General features: G+C 41.1%; 1 protein-coding gene across 1 annotated transcript; it reads left to right on the top strand.

The window, feature by feature from the left end:
* Positions 1–331: 331 nt before the first annotated feature.
* Positions 332–15,844, top strand: LOC309671101 (histone RNA hairpin-binding protein-like). The gene is made up of 12 exons (XM_082482271.1): positions 332–440; positions 2,216–2,332; positions 4,238–4,342; positions 6,248–6,379; positions 8,628–8,777; positions 9,574–9,711; positions 10,368–10,484; positions 11,562–11,669; positions 12,091–12,204; positions 12,496–12,609; positions 13,378–13,570; positions 14,481–15,844. The coding sequence occupies exons 1-10, from the start codon at positions 370–372 to the stop codon at positions 12,599–12,601; spliced, it is 1,158 nt and encodes a 385-aa protein (XP_082338397.1). The 5' UTR covers positions 332–369; the 3' UTR covers positions 12,602–12,609; positions 13,378–13,570; positions 14,481–15,844.
* The last annotated feature ends 296 nt before the right edge of the window (positions 15,845–16,140 follow it).

Genomic DNA, 16,140 nt, shown 5'->3' with positions numbered 1-16,140 from the left:
GGGCCGGGGTTTTCGCCGCATTAGCCAGCGGACCGGCCATGGCGAAAGCGAGGGGGAGGCCGTGAGGGAAGCACTGCCCATGGAGTGAGGAGAGCAGCGCCGCCACCTCACGGCGGACGCGGCGACGCCTGCCTTACGCCTTCCTCCGGGCCTCCCTCGCACCGCGAGCAGCACCATGGCACGCATGCGCGCGCGCGCGCACACCCCCACCGACTGCACTCTGCGCATGCGCAACTAACGTGCCGCGCATGCGCGCTGCCCACGGCAGCCCCCCTCCCGTCCCCCGGAGGAAGAGCCGCGCCTGCGCACTGCTTCGCGCCGCGGCCGCAGCCATGGTCGGCGGCGGTGGCGGCGCCGCTCGTCTCAGCCATGTTCGGCGGGCAGCGGGGCCCGCCGCGCCATGCCGCCGGCGGCGGGGGGGAGCCGGGCGGGCTGCGCAGGTGGGAGCTGTCGCGAAGGGTCGGGGTGGCTGGGGCGTGGGGGGTATTGCTTCCTCGGAGCGTCCGTGGAGCTGCCGGGGCTCCGGATGTGTGTGTGTGTGCGGGCGGGGGTGTGGCGCCGCCCGCCGCAGGACGCCTGTTGTGGGGGTAGGTGGTGGGGATATGGCGGGGTGAGCTGCGCCCGCCCTCCCCTGCCTTCAGCCTCGGCCCCTTCGGTACCCGTGAGGGGTATCGGGGAGAGGCAGCTGCTGGCAGCGCGCCTCCCTCAACCGGGCGTCTCCTCCTAGGCCCGGCGGGCGGGCGGCCTCGGGGTGGGGGGGTGTCTCTCCTTGCTGAGCGAGGCTGCCCTGCTGCCCTCCGGCGGGGGGAGAGAGGGTCAGGCTCGGAGCGGAAGGTGCGCCGCAGCCCGGGCAGCGGTGTGTGGGCGCGGGGGAGGTGCGGCGGCCCGGGCGGGCCCTGCCGTGAGGCCGGCGCTGGAGTAGGCGGGCAGCGCAAAGCGCTGGAGAGGACGCAATGCCGCAATATTTCCAAAAGGCGTAATTTTCGGTTAGCGTTTTTCCCTGGATTTTCAAATAGCGTTGTACCTAAAGCATGTTAGGTGGTGTGCTTTTGTTTCGTTTGTTTTTCTTTCAGGTCTTTAAACTGAATCGTTGTTGAGGGTGCTTAAGGAAAAGGTTTTTATCTTTTCACCGCCTTTACAAAAACTGAATGTGTTGAAAGTGTCCTTTTGCCTAGATCTGTGATTCATAGTAAGCTATTTCTGGTGTGCGTTAGTAACTTGGAGCCCTCTGGGAGCAGGGAACTCCCGAAGCCAGTCAGGGTGGAGGAGGAAGGGAAAGAAACCATAGGTTGTTAATCCAGGATTAAAATAACAAAAACCTTCCTTCCCTTTCACTTGTTGACTTAAAAAGTGCAGAGACCTCACACATACAGAACAGTGTGTTTACTGTTTGCTGACGCATACAAGAGCAACAGTATATTTACTGTGTGGAGTCTGCTGATCCGCAGGTGCAGTCCTTACCCAGAAGCCAGGTCTGATGTTAGCAGATGCTGTGACAATGTTTTGTTTAATAACCTATCATCTAAAATGTCAAACCTGACAGAACTGAGGAGGAAAATGTCAGTAACTCTTAATCCTTAAGCAATCTCTGGCTGTTATTCCAGCACGTTGCAAGTGCCCCACTCTAGCTCCTTGTCCCATGCTTACTTGTGGGGACTCCACAGCAGTGTCCAGTAAAGAACTTCTGTGTAAAAGCGTTTCCACATAAATCTTTGACCTCCTTCTCCTTGGACATGCTGTTTTCCTGTGTTAGAGTGATGTTTCTGTATTTGCCTCTTCTGCAAGTTTAGTGCTAGGTAGAATTCTATATAAATGTCAAATACGGTGTTGCTGACAGAGGATCAATGAATGTTGGCATGTCAGCAGTTCCATAAACACTGGTGACAGTCTTCAGTTGTTTGGGTTTTTTTTTTTTTCCTTTTTGTTTGCAAATAGAGAAAGGATATACTTTTGATTATCTAAATATTAAGAGTTTATTTAAAATTCAGATGTCTTAATTGCATTAGTCAAAGATTTTTTCCTCAGCACTTGCATTGCCTAACACCTTTGTTAAATTAGTGTTGCCTGACTAAGTTAATGCAAATCACCTATCTATGACAAACCAGCATTTTGTAACTATAAATGATGATACTCAGGTTGTCCGTATTTGTTTTGTATAGGCAATGCTCAGTGACTATCAGTGACTTGATTTCTGATGAAAATTCTTATTTTCTAGTTCTGTGCAACATCCACACTACTGGCATCAAGAACAGGAATGTAGAAGCTGGAATGATTCAGATTCTCTGGTACTTGATGAATATCAGTGTAGACATTTAGACCAGTGGCTGGAGAGGTATGGAATAAATGTGACGTTTCTTTAAATCCTCACTTTGCTGCACTCTTTTCTTTAGGAATACAACAAAACCTTGGCTGTGATTAATTTTTTTTTTTTTTGATAATACAGTAGCACAGAGTTAGCAAATGATACCTGCATTATGCAAGAACAGACCATTCAGTTTGGCTAATTGAAATAGATGCCATGATAATAGCAAGTATTCCATATGGAAGAGAGAAATGGTATGTACTGATGCAGTAGTTTAAGCCCTTTATTGATGGAATTTTCAATATTAGTATAAAACTCCCATTGAAGCAATATGCTGTTACTTTTTATGCTTTCCCTACACATCTTTATGTGTAAGTGTGGGCAAACCATGTTTATGTCTTCACTTGGCAGTGCACTCAGTATATTCAGCTGTACTACAGTTTTTTGTAAATATATCTTCTTTGTTTGCTTGGTAGTACGGTACCACGTACAATTTGAGACAAGATCAAATTAACAGGTAAGTAGTTCCGGGACTGTTTTGCTTTGCTTTTGGATATTGTCGACTAAAGACCTCAGGTGGAGGAAGTGGTTGAGATTGGTGTCTTCAGGTCTGACAGGAATTATGAAAAGTGGTGAGTGATTGGATATCTGCAGAAAACTGAGTAGGAAGTTAGAAGAGGTGGAATATTTTACTGAGGGCACATGAAAATTTTAATATAATGTGTACGTTTCTGAGTATTACATTATATGAAGACAATTGTAATTTCTGATGGCATGTTTAATGCCATCAGAATATATGCACTTCAGTTAATAAATACTTAAATTTTATTTATATAAATTTTTATTTATAAATATTTCATTTAATATTTAATGCTATCAGAATATAATGTACTTCAGTTAATAAATTAATCTTTTGAAGAGCTTAGGAATGATCTTGTATTCAGTAGTCTTTTCTGTGTTTTTGATGATATCATAAAAATAATAACAGTATGTTATGATTGTGAGTCAAACTGGGTGTGCTAGGAGCATTTTGTGTTTCTCTTTTGCTAAGTAGATATGTTTTTCTTAGTGTGAAATCTTTATGTCATGTTAAAATTACATTGGCAGCATGATTGTAGTTTCATCTGTGGATGTGAAACCATTTAGGGAAAGTGAGACCCTAAGCTAAATCTGCTTCTCTATTATTTAAGCTAAATGTTGCAGCATTAACATTGAAAGAAGTGAACAGACTGAAAGGAGAAATTTTCAGAGCTTCAGAATATTACAGAATTCTACAGTTTCCATTTATTATGGTTTTTTTTAAGTTAATGAGGAACCTGGTCAATGTTTCTTCACTTAGAGAACATCAGTGATCAAACTGTTACTTAAGTAAGAGCTTCCTGGCTCCCTTTTTGGCTTTACACATCAGAGTTTACATTCTTGAAGTAATATGTTGGGATATGATCGTATCTGACAAAATGTTAGTTGTGCTGATGTGATGGGCATTTTTCTGTTTCTTAAGCATCTCCTCTGTCCTTTACGAAGTCCTTAGTTGATGACAGAAAGCAGTGAATAGACTGATGATTTTGACCTCAAGTAATTTATTGTGCTCTTTGATGGAATGGCAGTATTGAGAATGTCCTCAAGTAGTAGAGAGAAGCATTTGCATTGGCTGAGCTGGGAGTATTTTAAGAGGTGGTCAGGTCTGTGTTCTGACGTGAATTTGACTTCATAACCATTTTATTTCCCTGCAAAGTAAAACTGATAATCCTACATTGCTGTTGAAGGTGACTTGAGCTGAAATATTTTAATTTGTTTGACTTTGAACTGAAATAGAGTAGGGGCACAGCCATGGTGTTACAGTTGTGGAGCTGTTTTTGTCCACTATTGAAGTTTCTCTTCATTAAATATGTTATGAGCATCAAATGCTCATATTGAGTTCTCATTATTTTCCAGCTCTGCAACACCAGAATATTCTAGGCCTCCTTCTAGTTGCCCTGACTGGGAAGGTAGAATTGAAGAAGGCAAAACAATGAGGACATCAAATAAAAAAATAACAAGGTAGGTATTGAATAATTCTTCACTATAGTTGTGTTGGTTTTAACAATAGCCATCTGATGGTGTTCAATTACTCTACATGCATTAATGAAGATTTGAAACGCAACCAGGCTGTTCTATATAAAACCTGGAGGAAGCCTTTAGGCGAGAGTAGCACTGAGAAGTCTTATCTCAAAAGCTGCTTGTATGATCATTTGATATTTTCTTCTTTTTCAGCTTACATTGTGTATTCATTACAACTTTCCGTAAGAGAAAATACTGGTTAGTGAAAGGAAAATTGAAAACCGTTTTTGGTTGGTGCTTGACCAATCTGATAGCCTTCTATGATGTTATTACTGGTTGGCTGGATGAGGGGACAGCCGTAGATGTCCTCTACCTTGACTTCAGCAAGGCTTTTGACACCGTCTCCCATAACATCCTTATTAGGAAGCTGAGGAAGTATGGGCTACATGAGGTGACAGTGAGGTGGATTGAAAGCTGGCTGTGTGACAGAACTTAGCGGGTTGTGATCAGCGGCACAGAGTCTAGTTGGAGGCCTGTAACCAGTGGTGTCCCCCAGGTCCAATCTTGTTCAATATATTCATTAATGACCTGGATGAGGAGACAGAGTGTATCCTCAGCAAGTTCGCTGATGATACCAAACTGGAAGGGGTGGCTGACACCCCAGAAGGCTGCGCTGCCATCCAGTGTGACTTGGACAGAGAACCTAATGAGGTTCAACAAGAGCACGTGCAGGGTCCAGCACCTGGGGAGGAAGAATGCTAGGCACCAGTATAGGTTAGGGGTGGACCTGCTGGGAAGTAGTTCTGAGGAGAAGGATCTGGGGATCCTAGCAGATAGTAAATTATCCATGACCCGGCAATGTGCCCTTGTCGCCAAAAAGGCCAATGGAAGCCTGGGCTGCGTAGGGAAGAGTGTGGCCAGTAGGTCGAGGGAGGTCATTCTCCCCCTCTACTCTGCACTGGTGAGGCCACAACTGGAATACTGTGTCCAGTTCTGGGCTCCCCAGTTCAAGAGAGACAGGGAACTGCTGGAGAGAGTCCAGCGTAGGGCAACTAAGATGATTAAGGGATTGGAGCATCTCCCTTATGAGGAAAGGCTGAGAGAGCTGGGACTCTTTAGCCTGGAGAAGAGAAGGCTGAGGGGAGACCTTATTATTGCGTACAAGTATCTAAAGGGCAGGTTGAAGGAGGATGGAGCCAGGCTCTTTTCAGTGGTTCCAGTGACAGGACAAGGGGCACAAGTTAGAACATAGGAAGTTCCGTTCAAATACATGGAAAAACTTCTTTATGGTGAGTGACAGAGCACTGGAACAGGCTGCCCAGGGAGGTTGTGGAGTCCCCTTTTCTGGAGAATTTCAAGACCCTCCTGGATGCAGTCCTGAGTAATGTGCTCTGGGCAGCCCTGCTTTAGCAGGGGAGTTGGACTAGATGATCTCTAGAATTCCCTTCCAACTCTGAAGATTCCATGAAAACCAACCATTGAGGCTTATAGAAACAAATGGTTATTGGATCATTCAAGCTAGCCTCCTTTATATTATCCATTTTTGTTTTATGGAGTTTAAGCTTTTTCATATTTATATTAGGAGATTATTACACATGTGCAATAATCATGTATCATTTGATTTGCTTGTTGTATGACTAACTATAAGCTTCTAGTAAGGCAGCTCCAGCACCCTCGGGTGTATGGTTGCTTGTTATAAACTTGAGCGATTGCATTAACTTGCAAAACCTACTCTTTTTGTTTTAGTGATTCATTTGATTAGCACAACTTTTACTTCTGTAAGCTAGTGAAGTGAGTTGTGCCGTCTATCAGAGTAAGAATACATGCAGTTCTACAGTATGTGTTTATATAACTTGTAAAGCTATTAAGGTTCTTTTCAACTTAATTCTTATTTTTATTTTTAAGTTCTGTTTCAAGTGCTTCTGTTAATCCAGCTGAAAGGGAAACAGATGAAGTGGTTCTGAGGAGAAGGCAAAAACAGATCAATTTTGGAAAGAATACCCTTGCATATGACAGATACATTAAAGAAGTTCCAAAGTAAGTTGCACTGTGTTGCACATTTCCAAATAAACTCTTATTTGTTCCTGATGTGCCTGTAGATTAGCACTCACCTTTAGTTCTCTTAACTGTATGTACAGTAAGTGAAGAAAACCTAAATCGATTGATTACTATCAAAGAGAAGCCAGGTGTTTTCTGCATGTGAAAAAATTTAATTAGGGAAAATTTAAAGCTAAATGTTCCCTTTGTGTATTGCTTTTGCTAGTAGCAAATATACTTTAAACAAATGCTGTATTAATCAGCTCTCTGTGACACTTCTGGTGACTGTGCTGCTAGGCCAGTGTGAAGTTAATTGATACCAGGAAATGACAGCTTTGAGGACTGACTAAAGCCTTACATTTAAGGTAAGATGATTAAGGGATTGGAGCATCTCCCTTATGAGGAAAGGCTGAGAGAGCTGGGACTCTTTAGTCTGGAGAAGAGAAGGCTGAGGGGGAGACCTTATTATTGCGTACAAGTATCTAAAGGGCAGGTTGAAGGAGGATGGAGCCAGACTCTTTTCAGTGGTTCCAGTGACAGGACAAGGGGCACAAGTTAGAACATAGGGAAACCAGTCTTCAGTGATTCATCCATAGAGAGGAATCTTGAGATTCTTGAGGGAGTCTTGAATTGCTTTGTGAATTGTAATTTTGCTTGTCACTTTGTCTTGAGTGGTAGGACTGCAGCCAGTCTTACGGTGATGCCTAGGACATGCATATCTGTGTTGTGATCGATTAAATCATAGGTGGAAAATAGGAAAGGGTGCGAACAATGTTCAGAAAAAAACATGGGATAAATTTAAAAAAAAAAAGTGTTCTGGTTGGCATTTTAATGGGGTAGTTTATAATACTGTTACTCAGCAGGGGTCTGTTTATCTTACAAAAAATGTTATGGCTAAGTACATTGATCTGTGAAGCTGGTAGGGGGAACCACTTGATACCAAGGTACTTTGTGGGATTTAAAACATTATTGTAATACACTTCCACCTCCACCACCTCCCCAGGCTTAAAGTCGACTCCAGTATGGTAGGATTATAAACTGCCTTATTTTGTACTGAAGATAACAGTTTGAGTGAGCTCTCCAGTAATCTCTGGTGGGCAGGATCTGAATGTGGGATACCATCTGAGAAATAGCACTTCCAGCCATTGGGTGGTCCCAGACAGCATTGTTATAGTGTCTGCCCAGTGTAGATTCAGTGGAAAGGCATATAATTTACATTTTACCCAGAGAGTGGGGGTACTTTGTTTTCTGTACTCCCAAAAAAACAAATGCTGTTTAGAATTATGGCAATCCCCATTGTAGTAATGTACGGACAATGGTGGAATAAAAATTCACTGAAGATACTTACAGGTTGACGCCTGCCAGCAGCCAAGTACCCACACAGCTACTTGCTCCCTCCCTCTCCCTGGTGGGATGGGGAAAGAATAGGAAGAGAAAAAGCAAGCAAACTGATGGATTGAGTTAAGGGCAGTTTAGTAGGTGAAGGAAAGAAAGGGGGGGAAAAAAGCAAGTGATGCAAATGCACTCACTCACTACCTCCCACAAGCAGACTGGTGCCCTGACAGTCTCTGAGCAGTGGACACGTTTGAAGACTGTGCCCCTTCTTCCTCTGCCCTGTTTTTTATTGCTGAGCATGACATTATATGGTATGGAATATCTGTTTGGGTAATTCGAGTCAGCTAACCCAGCGGTTTCCCCTCACAGCTTCTTTTTCACCCTCAACTTAGTGGCCTTGAAGCTGTGCAAGCACTGTTCAGCAACAGCCGAAGATAGTGTTTTATCAGCACTGTTTTAGCCATAAAACAAGCACTACAGGGACTGCTGTGAAGGAAGTTAGCTCTGTCCCAGCCAGACTCAGTACAATACTAAATACAAAGAAACTGCACCTGGCTCAGAAGAACTGAGATAGAAGTAGCTGGAGGCTAGGATACTATTGAAGGGATATGAGTTATGCTTCTTCTGTTTCATATTTGTCCGTGGGCGGTACGGATCTGCTTTTGATAGCTGTCAGAGTGCTGGACTGGTTGAACGTCTGCTCTGACTTAGCATGTTATTGTTAGTTGTTGCTTGCCTGGTCTGGTTTTGACAACGTTTTAGAATATACACATTTCAGTTACATGTTTAAAAATATGAAAATGTTATTTATTAGGCTACTGATGCCTGTGTGATCTGGTGGACTGAAGATTTTTTTTTTTTTTAAGAATGAAAATCAAGTTCTGAAATAATAGATGTTACTGTGGATTTACAGGAATCAGCGAATACCAGGAGTTCATCCTAGAACTCCCAACAAATTCAAGAAGTACAGCCGTAGATCCTGGGACCAGCAGATAAGGCTGTGGAAGATAGCACTGCATGCCTGGGATCCTCCTGCTGAAGAAACCTGGGATCTACAGCCAGTGTGTGTATGGGTGAATTCAGTCAGTACGTCTTTTGCTTCACAGGAGGACTCTGTTTCCTTTGGAGCATTCCAAAGTGGGAGCAAGAGATGAAATCAGGGTCAGAAATGGGTGTCTCCTGGAATGCCTTGTTTTCCTTTTGTATTGTTAGTTTTCAAGATATTCCCGTTACTTAGTTAAAATTCATTTCCAGTAAGGTGCTTTGGGGAGGAAGGCTTATGGTTTGTCTACAGTGTTTACACCTGAGAGCACAAGGTAAAATTTTATCTCTAGAGAGGGATAGGCATAAGCAGAAATTCAGTGATTACTGTTCCTTGACCTTGATAACCTTTCCATCTTTCCTTTTTCTGGTGTCAGTGGAACTACCTTTCTCCGGCAATAACGATATGTTAGAGGATTTGAGAAGTGTAAGAAGATTAGAGAGATTTCTGTGCTCTCTGCAAGAGAGTGGCAACTGTGTCCAGGATGGATTTTTTTTTTTTATATCTTTCCAGAACTTTGAATTTCTGTAGCAAGGCTAGCTCTGCTAACTGACACCACCTAATAATTCACAAGGTCTGGACTAGTAAATTGAGACAAAAACAGTGGAAATCTGTTAGCTCTGTAACTGCATTGGGTAAATGGTTTTAGCCATGTTGTAATTAACCTACAGTACAAGTTGCAGTTGTTTGTGTCATTTGGATGTCATGTGAGATGAACTGTTAATTATTACTGCATCTTAACTGTCTTCTGCTTGGAGTGGTAAGCTAGGTGGGTAGTATTTTAAATCCTTTTTTTTTTTTTCTTTTCTGTTTTTAGTAGTACAGAACCCTCAAGCAGTTCCCAAGAATGGTTCTGCAAAGATCAGGACGATTCTGTCTCCTTTGTATTTGATGAAAAGCAGAAGAGAAATGAGTGTGAAGATGAATGCAGACAGACTGACTACACACCAGAGAGGTACGAGAGAAAACTTTTGTGGTTAACTTACTGAAATAATTCAGTACACGTTGATGCTGTCAGGTTTTTTAGGAAATGTTTAATGAGGGAGTGCAGTTAATGCTCAGACTTGGAGTTTGGCACTTTAGCTGTTGAATGTAATCACTGGTACAGAGCATTGAATGTGTAAAAATTACCAGCATTACAGATTTGCAGATAAAGGCAGTGTTTTTTCAGCTTTTCTGCTTATACAGTGGAATACTGAGTTTTCTTTAACCACTGTTGGTAAGTGCTGAAAATAACATACCTTTTTCAGAAGCCTCCTTAATTAACAGTATTATGCCTGTCTACAGAACAGCAGGGAGACTAACAGGGAAGCACCTCCTGCATTTCCCTGTTTACTGATATATCTTGATCTGGGAGCATGCATGTGGAGCTGAAAATGGTTCTGCTTCCACATTTCTTGTGTGGTTGTGACTGGATTCACTTTTCAAAATACAATGGAGTTGTTACCAAAACTTGAGCCGTTTTCTCTGTTTCCTTCTGTTGTGACTGAAGAATCATGCTGCAAAAAGTCTTCCTGTGTATCATGTGCCATTATTTTGCAGAACTCTGATAAGCATTTAAATACAGATAAAAAATGTTGTGTGTGTAAAATCTGTGTCTTATTTTTGTAGTCCCTGTTCTCCCGATTCTTCTCCAGTATGGAAACGCAGGAAAAGAAACAATTCTGACTCCTCTGTGGTTTCAAAGAGCAAACCCCATTATGTGCATATGTACCAAACACTGGAAAGGTATGAATTGATTCTTCATATGGAGACTCATTGATACTATGAACTGACTTTCGGAATATGACTGGTATTTATACCTCCATTTGTTAACAGCCTTAATTTTATCTATGTGTGTGCAATTTAAAGAGGAAAGGAAATCATGCCAGAATAATTGTGTTGTATGATAGCAAATATTTACAGTGGTTCGTTGCAAAGGTGGAGAAACTTCAGTGTCAGAAGACACAATATAAGTTTTTTCTTTGGTGTAGAATTATGCAATGCTAATGTGTTGTTCTTGGTTTCTCATGGAACCTGGTTTCTGCGTCAGAGTCTGTAATTCTGAAATTGTTAGGCATCTGCCATGGTTATTTCCCTTACCTCTTACATGCACAGCATTCTGCTTTTTGGCGTGCAGAGTGTGTGCAAATTGAATGTTGTGGTAAAGGAATGGAGCCCAGTGTGCACTCATAAGTCTGTCAGTGAATACTGAAACTCGCTGACTGTTTAATTATTGCCATGTTACATTCGCTACAGGTATTACAGAGAATATGTATTCATGAAGGGATGTGAAAGAAGCTTTGTGTATTTTGATTAAGCTTTTCTCTGCCTTATGAAGGATGGTATGGAACAAAATGCATGTTGGAACAAAATGCTTGTTGTAACAACAAGGAATTGGTCACCCAGCCTGGGACTGGGACAGAGTGAGGTTAATGTTAAAAAATGGATTACAGAACGCTAACACCTCCTTTATTCTAAGTTGTTCAGGAATTAAACTACTCCACTAGCAATTGGTTTTAATCATACTTCTTTTTTTTCCCCCTTTCCTAGCTGCTGCATAAGAAGTCTTCCTATAAATGGGAAATAATAGGCTATGTAGAGGAGGGCATGGTTTAACTCTATACCAAGTTTTGTCAACCACAAACAAATTGGAACAGTGATTTCAGTTTTGGGGGGTTTAGTAGACTTTTCACACTAATCTTAGTAAAAATGTTTATACAGGTGTGGTTTTTTCTCTCTACTTGGCCCCCTTATCTTCAGAAGAATTAAGAGGAACTGCGATACCAAGGTCCCTGGTTTCAAAACTTTTCACTTTCTTTCTAGTCTTACCGAATCAGGACATCAAGAGGCTTTTTCAAAGTGCTCAGAGTGGGAAGCCTTTGGTGAAAATGACGAAGTAATGACATTACAACATGGTATAGAAATAACAAGGTAAATACCATAATAATTATGATATTCTTTCTGTTTATTGCTTGCACTGTGAAGGTGTCCTTGGCTTTTTTTATCTTCTTTTTCCTTCGCTGTTTAATACTACTTTTTGTAGTACTACTTACACTTCCTCCAACATGTGGTATGTTTGGTTGTTTTTCTTTGAGTTAACTTGGCTTTTTCCAGTCTGACTCTCCATCTATTGCTTTCTGCTGCTTCTGCTATTAAGTGATGCTGGAAGATGCTGGGCCCTTTACACCCTCTTTGTCTTATGGAAAGCAATGGCATTTACAGAATTGGTCCCCATGGTTGTTACGAGTCTCTCACTTCCTCAGCCTAGGAGCTGAAAGCTCCGTCTCCCGTCTTCTGAGATACTAAGTTGTTTTGTAGCTGACAACAATTATAGTTATTTGGTTTTATGCAGTGACCCAATTCCAGCCAGTTGTTCTTCAGGATGGAACAATCAGAAACAGAAAAAACCCAGCTTCTTTCTGCCTGACAGCAAAACTTGGAGAGATACAGACTGCAGACTGGAGAGGTATAAAATGCAGCTCATCAGTTAGGGGCTTTTTTGCATATTAAGTTAGAAGCATAGTTGCCTTATTGCTGTATTTCAATCCAAGCTTTCATTATAAATATGGATTTCTTTACTATTCCTCTTAGGGTTGGGTTGGCCAATATTTATGGTGTGTGGCAAAATTCTGTCCTTATGTTCTCAAGTTATAGTCTGTATTAGAGTAAATAGCAGGTTGTAGCTGTATTTAAGTATTAAAAAAGTTACCATAATAAAGCTACTTAGCCTTTGTTTTGTTTTGTTTTTTATTTGTAGGCTTAAACTTTGTAGCAGCGTATTGGAAGGACATCAGTCAGAATACCCTGAAAGGGAATGGGGAAGTGCAAGCGCTGAAGATAGAATAATGAGGAAGAAAATATAAATACCAAGGTGAGTTCATGCTGACTACTTATTTTACCTATTCTGTTTCAGTAGCCCATATGCAGTATTGTTCTATAGAATCGAGCTGTTTGAGCAGATCAGTTTCTCTTTTTGTTCCTTTATTGTATTAGTATTTTATCCCATCTTTGTGTATTTAATATAGCACCTTAATTAAAAGTTCTGATACTTCAGACTTAGTAAATTGAACTGTTTACATGTTCAGCCAGAAAACAACGTATTTTATCTTATCACCCAAATGAAAGTGCCAATTTTTTAAAATTCTTTCAGTAGCAGGTTTTCAGCCTCTTAATATCTTTGTGATGAAGCCACAACTTTGCATTTGCAGCAATAGATTTCAGTGAAAATTTTCTTTTGGACTGTAGATGTGGTTCATTAATGGGACGGGTAGTGTCTAGAGTCAGCTTTCTTTTTAGTCAGTAGTCTTTTCTGTAATTTGATTCTCTTTGAGCTACACTTAATGCAGGCTCTGAAATATTATGGACTAGGATATAAATGTCTGTTAACGGTGATCTTGGGATATTTTGTGTAATACTCATTAAGAATATGGTATTAAGACTATGGCACACAATTAGTTTTACACTACTTAAGTTTTGAATTCTAGCAATATGAAGACAAGGCAAACAGCTTTTAAAAATGTGGTAATGGCATTTTTTCTAGTGACTTTATTGATTTTTAATTTAAATTCTTTGAGTATGAATAAGACTTAATATGGATTCACTATTCTAAAGTCCTAATTCAATATTTGAAAATATCTAGTCTCTCTTTGTATATAGAAGTATTGAAGAAGGAAGACTTTCTCCTGTGGCAGAAAATGATTTGAAGAATAGGGATATAGTCTGAGATCAGCAGATCAAGTCTCGGAAAACTGGTGCAGTCGCATAAAATCTGCACTGAAAGGAAGAGATTTACAGTCAGCATATGTGCAATCAACATAAGGTGAAACGTGCAGGTAAAAGAAGCATGCCTCTGTATATCACAGTTAAGAGAGCCTTTCTGGTCTTCTACATAGTTGATATTTAGCTGCTTTACAGTTGTCTTTGTTGTAAATAAGGCTCTAATAAGGAGTGTATATACTCAGTGGGTTCATAATCACTCATTCTAATTGAAGAACTACCTTTGTGACACGAAAAATATAAAGTGCGTTAAATAGCTTCTCTGTGAAGCAACATGGTGGTTTCCTGGGCTGAAAAGGTCAATATTTGAGAGAGACACTGCCTCGAACCACGTTTTTTAAGTGTGATGAACTCTAACACTCAAATGGCAGGAACTTCATCCGTGGAAGGTGAATGGTGCCTGAAAACCAGATAGTGGGTTACATGGTAGAATTCCACACCTCCTGCTTTTTTGCTAAAAGAAAATTTGTCTTAAACAGGAAAAATAAATGTCACCATTTTGAAGCCCAGTTAAATGTCCATACGTATCTGAATGTATCTGGTTGCTTTTTAAAGGAAAAAAAATTTAGTCAGTAGGACGCTTAAGATATGGCAGGAATGTGTTAATTAGAATTGAGAGGAAAATGTATTGTATGATTTAATAATGACATTTAGGTGAAAAACGATGCAAGGGGTTGGGAAAGATAGGCTCAACTGCTCCATTTTCTCTTTGACAAATACTTTAGGAATATAGGGTATGTAGTACTCTGTTTTTCCAGTAACTTACGTTCTCAAAGTGTTCATACTGTCTGTAACTCTTTGGTATGGACAATATCGCTTTGTCTTTTCTACTGTGCTTTAAGCTCACCATATGCAGTGTTCTGTTCCGTTTACTTCTACTGTAACACTACAGCTTAAAAGAGTAAATGTTTTGCTGTTAAAGACTAGACATATTTATAAAATGCCCTTATCTACTTTTCTGTTTAGGTTTCTCCAGATCTTTAAGGATAGATTGTTTTCTGCAAGCTCTGCCTCAAGTATAAAACCAGATTTCATTAAACCTGTGCTGCAGTGATGATGGATGTTCCTTAAAGCTTTTGTGAGAATGTTTCTGCTTTACCTACTTTGACAGATGACGTGCATCGTATTGTAAAGGCTACTTCAGTTGATGGATCCTGCTGTCGCCATTTGGAGATCAAGATACTTAGAGTGCGCTAATGTTTTGCTGGTGAATTGGTCCAATGTCGAGTCAAACTGAAGAATGCCACCCCTTAAATCAAGGAGTTAAACCTTGTTTCCTCTACTGGACCGACCAGAATTGTACATCCAGTCTGAAGAACTGCTTCAAAAGAATGTAGATATCTTCAACCTTTCTCCAGTTATTAAAGACAAACTGTTCTTAGCTTTTGGATTGGGTGATTGTCCATTTGGCATATTTACCATTTTCTGAGATAAGGTATATTAAGCTAGCATTTTCCTAAGCCTAGTGAGAGAAGAGAAAGGAAAGGTAGATGGTTTATCAAAATCAGATCACTCTCTTTAAGGGGATGAGTGACTGTTTGAACAGCAACACAGCCTAAATACTTGGATTTTGTTTTTATGAGTGTTGCAGCCTGACCCAAAGAGCCAATCTACTGTTAAGAGTAAAAGAAGATGAGTTCAGTGCCTGCTGTTCCTACAGGAATTGGAGGTGAGAAGCAGTATTTACGGGTTTGGAGCTGCTCTTGGGCATGGGATGTCCAGGCTAAGGGTTGTGACAGTGTTGAGAGGCTCTCCTTTGTTTACTCTTCTAGCACTGTGATCAGAAGGTCAAAGTGAGGGCTGTGGCTACAGGGGAGTACAGACCAGATTGACGTGCCAGTTACAAGAATTTTTTACAGTCCTTGCAGCATTTTATGTAGCGTGTACTGGGATACAAATGTCTGTTAGAGCTAGGAACTGTCTCTTTGCAGGAGTTTGGTTTCACTTTTCGCAAGGCCACTGCAGAACTGTGGCAGTGTTGGGGATGACACACAGCAGCCTTGCTGTGGGGCTGGCAGTTTATCCAGTGGCCAAAAGCCCATTGTGCTACTGATGTGGAAGTAAGCTGCTTCTCCAGAAACTATTCCCAGTCCCTTCCAAAACATTATTTCCAGGCGTGCTCCGGTAGTAGTTTCCCAGCACAAGGGTGACTCAGTCACACACCAGAGAGCATGGAGCGTGTGTATACAAGGAATGCATCTGTACAGCACTTTTTAAAGAAGTAATATTTAGAACCTTGTTGACCCAGTGTGCATGCTTTCATGTGATTTATGATGATTGTAAATTGTTACATTTTTGGCATTTTGTCTTTATGCAGAAGTAGTAAAGTCTTTAACTTTAAAAACCCGTTAGTCTGCTTTACCGTTACATTTTCAGAGTTTCATTATAAAAGGAATATCTGGGTTTGGTAGTCCTTTTTTTTTTTTGTTTTAGCGTGTTTTGTTTATTGGGAGGGGGGCTTTAGCTCTTGCTAAAAGGGGGAAGGAGGAGTCTTCAATCAGACTCTTGAAGGGAGTTTACAACTTGGGTTGTGTCCAACCCTTCAGTTTATATTTTGACATCTTGTCATGAACTTCTATTTAGTGCATTGTAACCTAGTGGAAGGGAGCAGCTGAAGCCTCAGCAC

This window comes from Vanellus vanellus (assembly GCF_965231255.1).
Source record: "Vanellus vanellus genome assembly, chromosome: 4".
NCBI lineage: Eukaryota > Metazoa > Chordata > Aves > Charadriiformes > Charadriidae > Vanellus > Vanellus vanellus.
The sequence above is the reverse complement of the archived record's forward strand: the minus strand, read 5'-3'. Positions and strand labels throughout refer to the sequence as shown.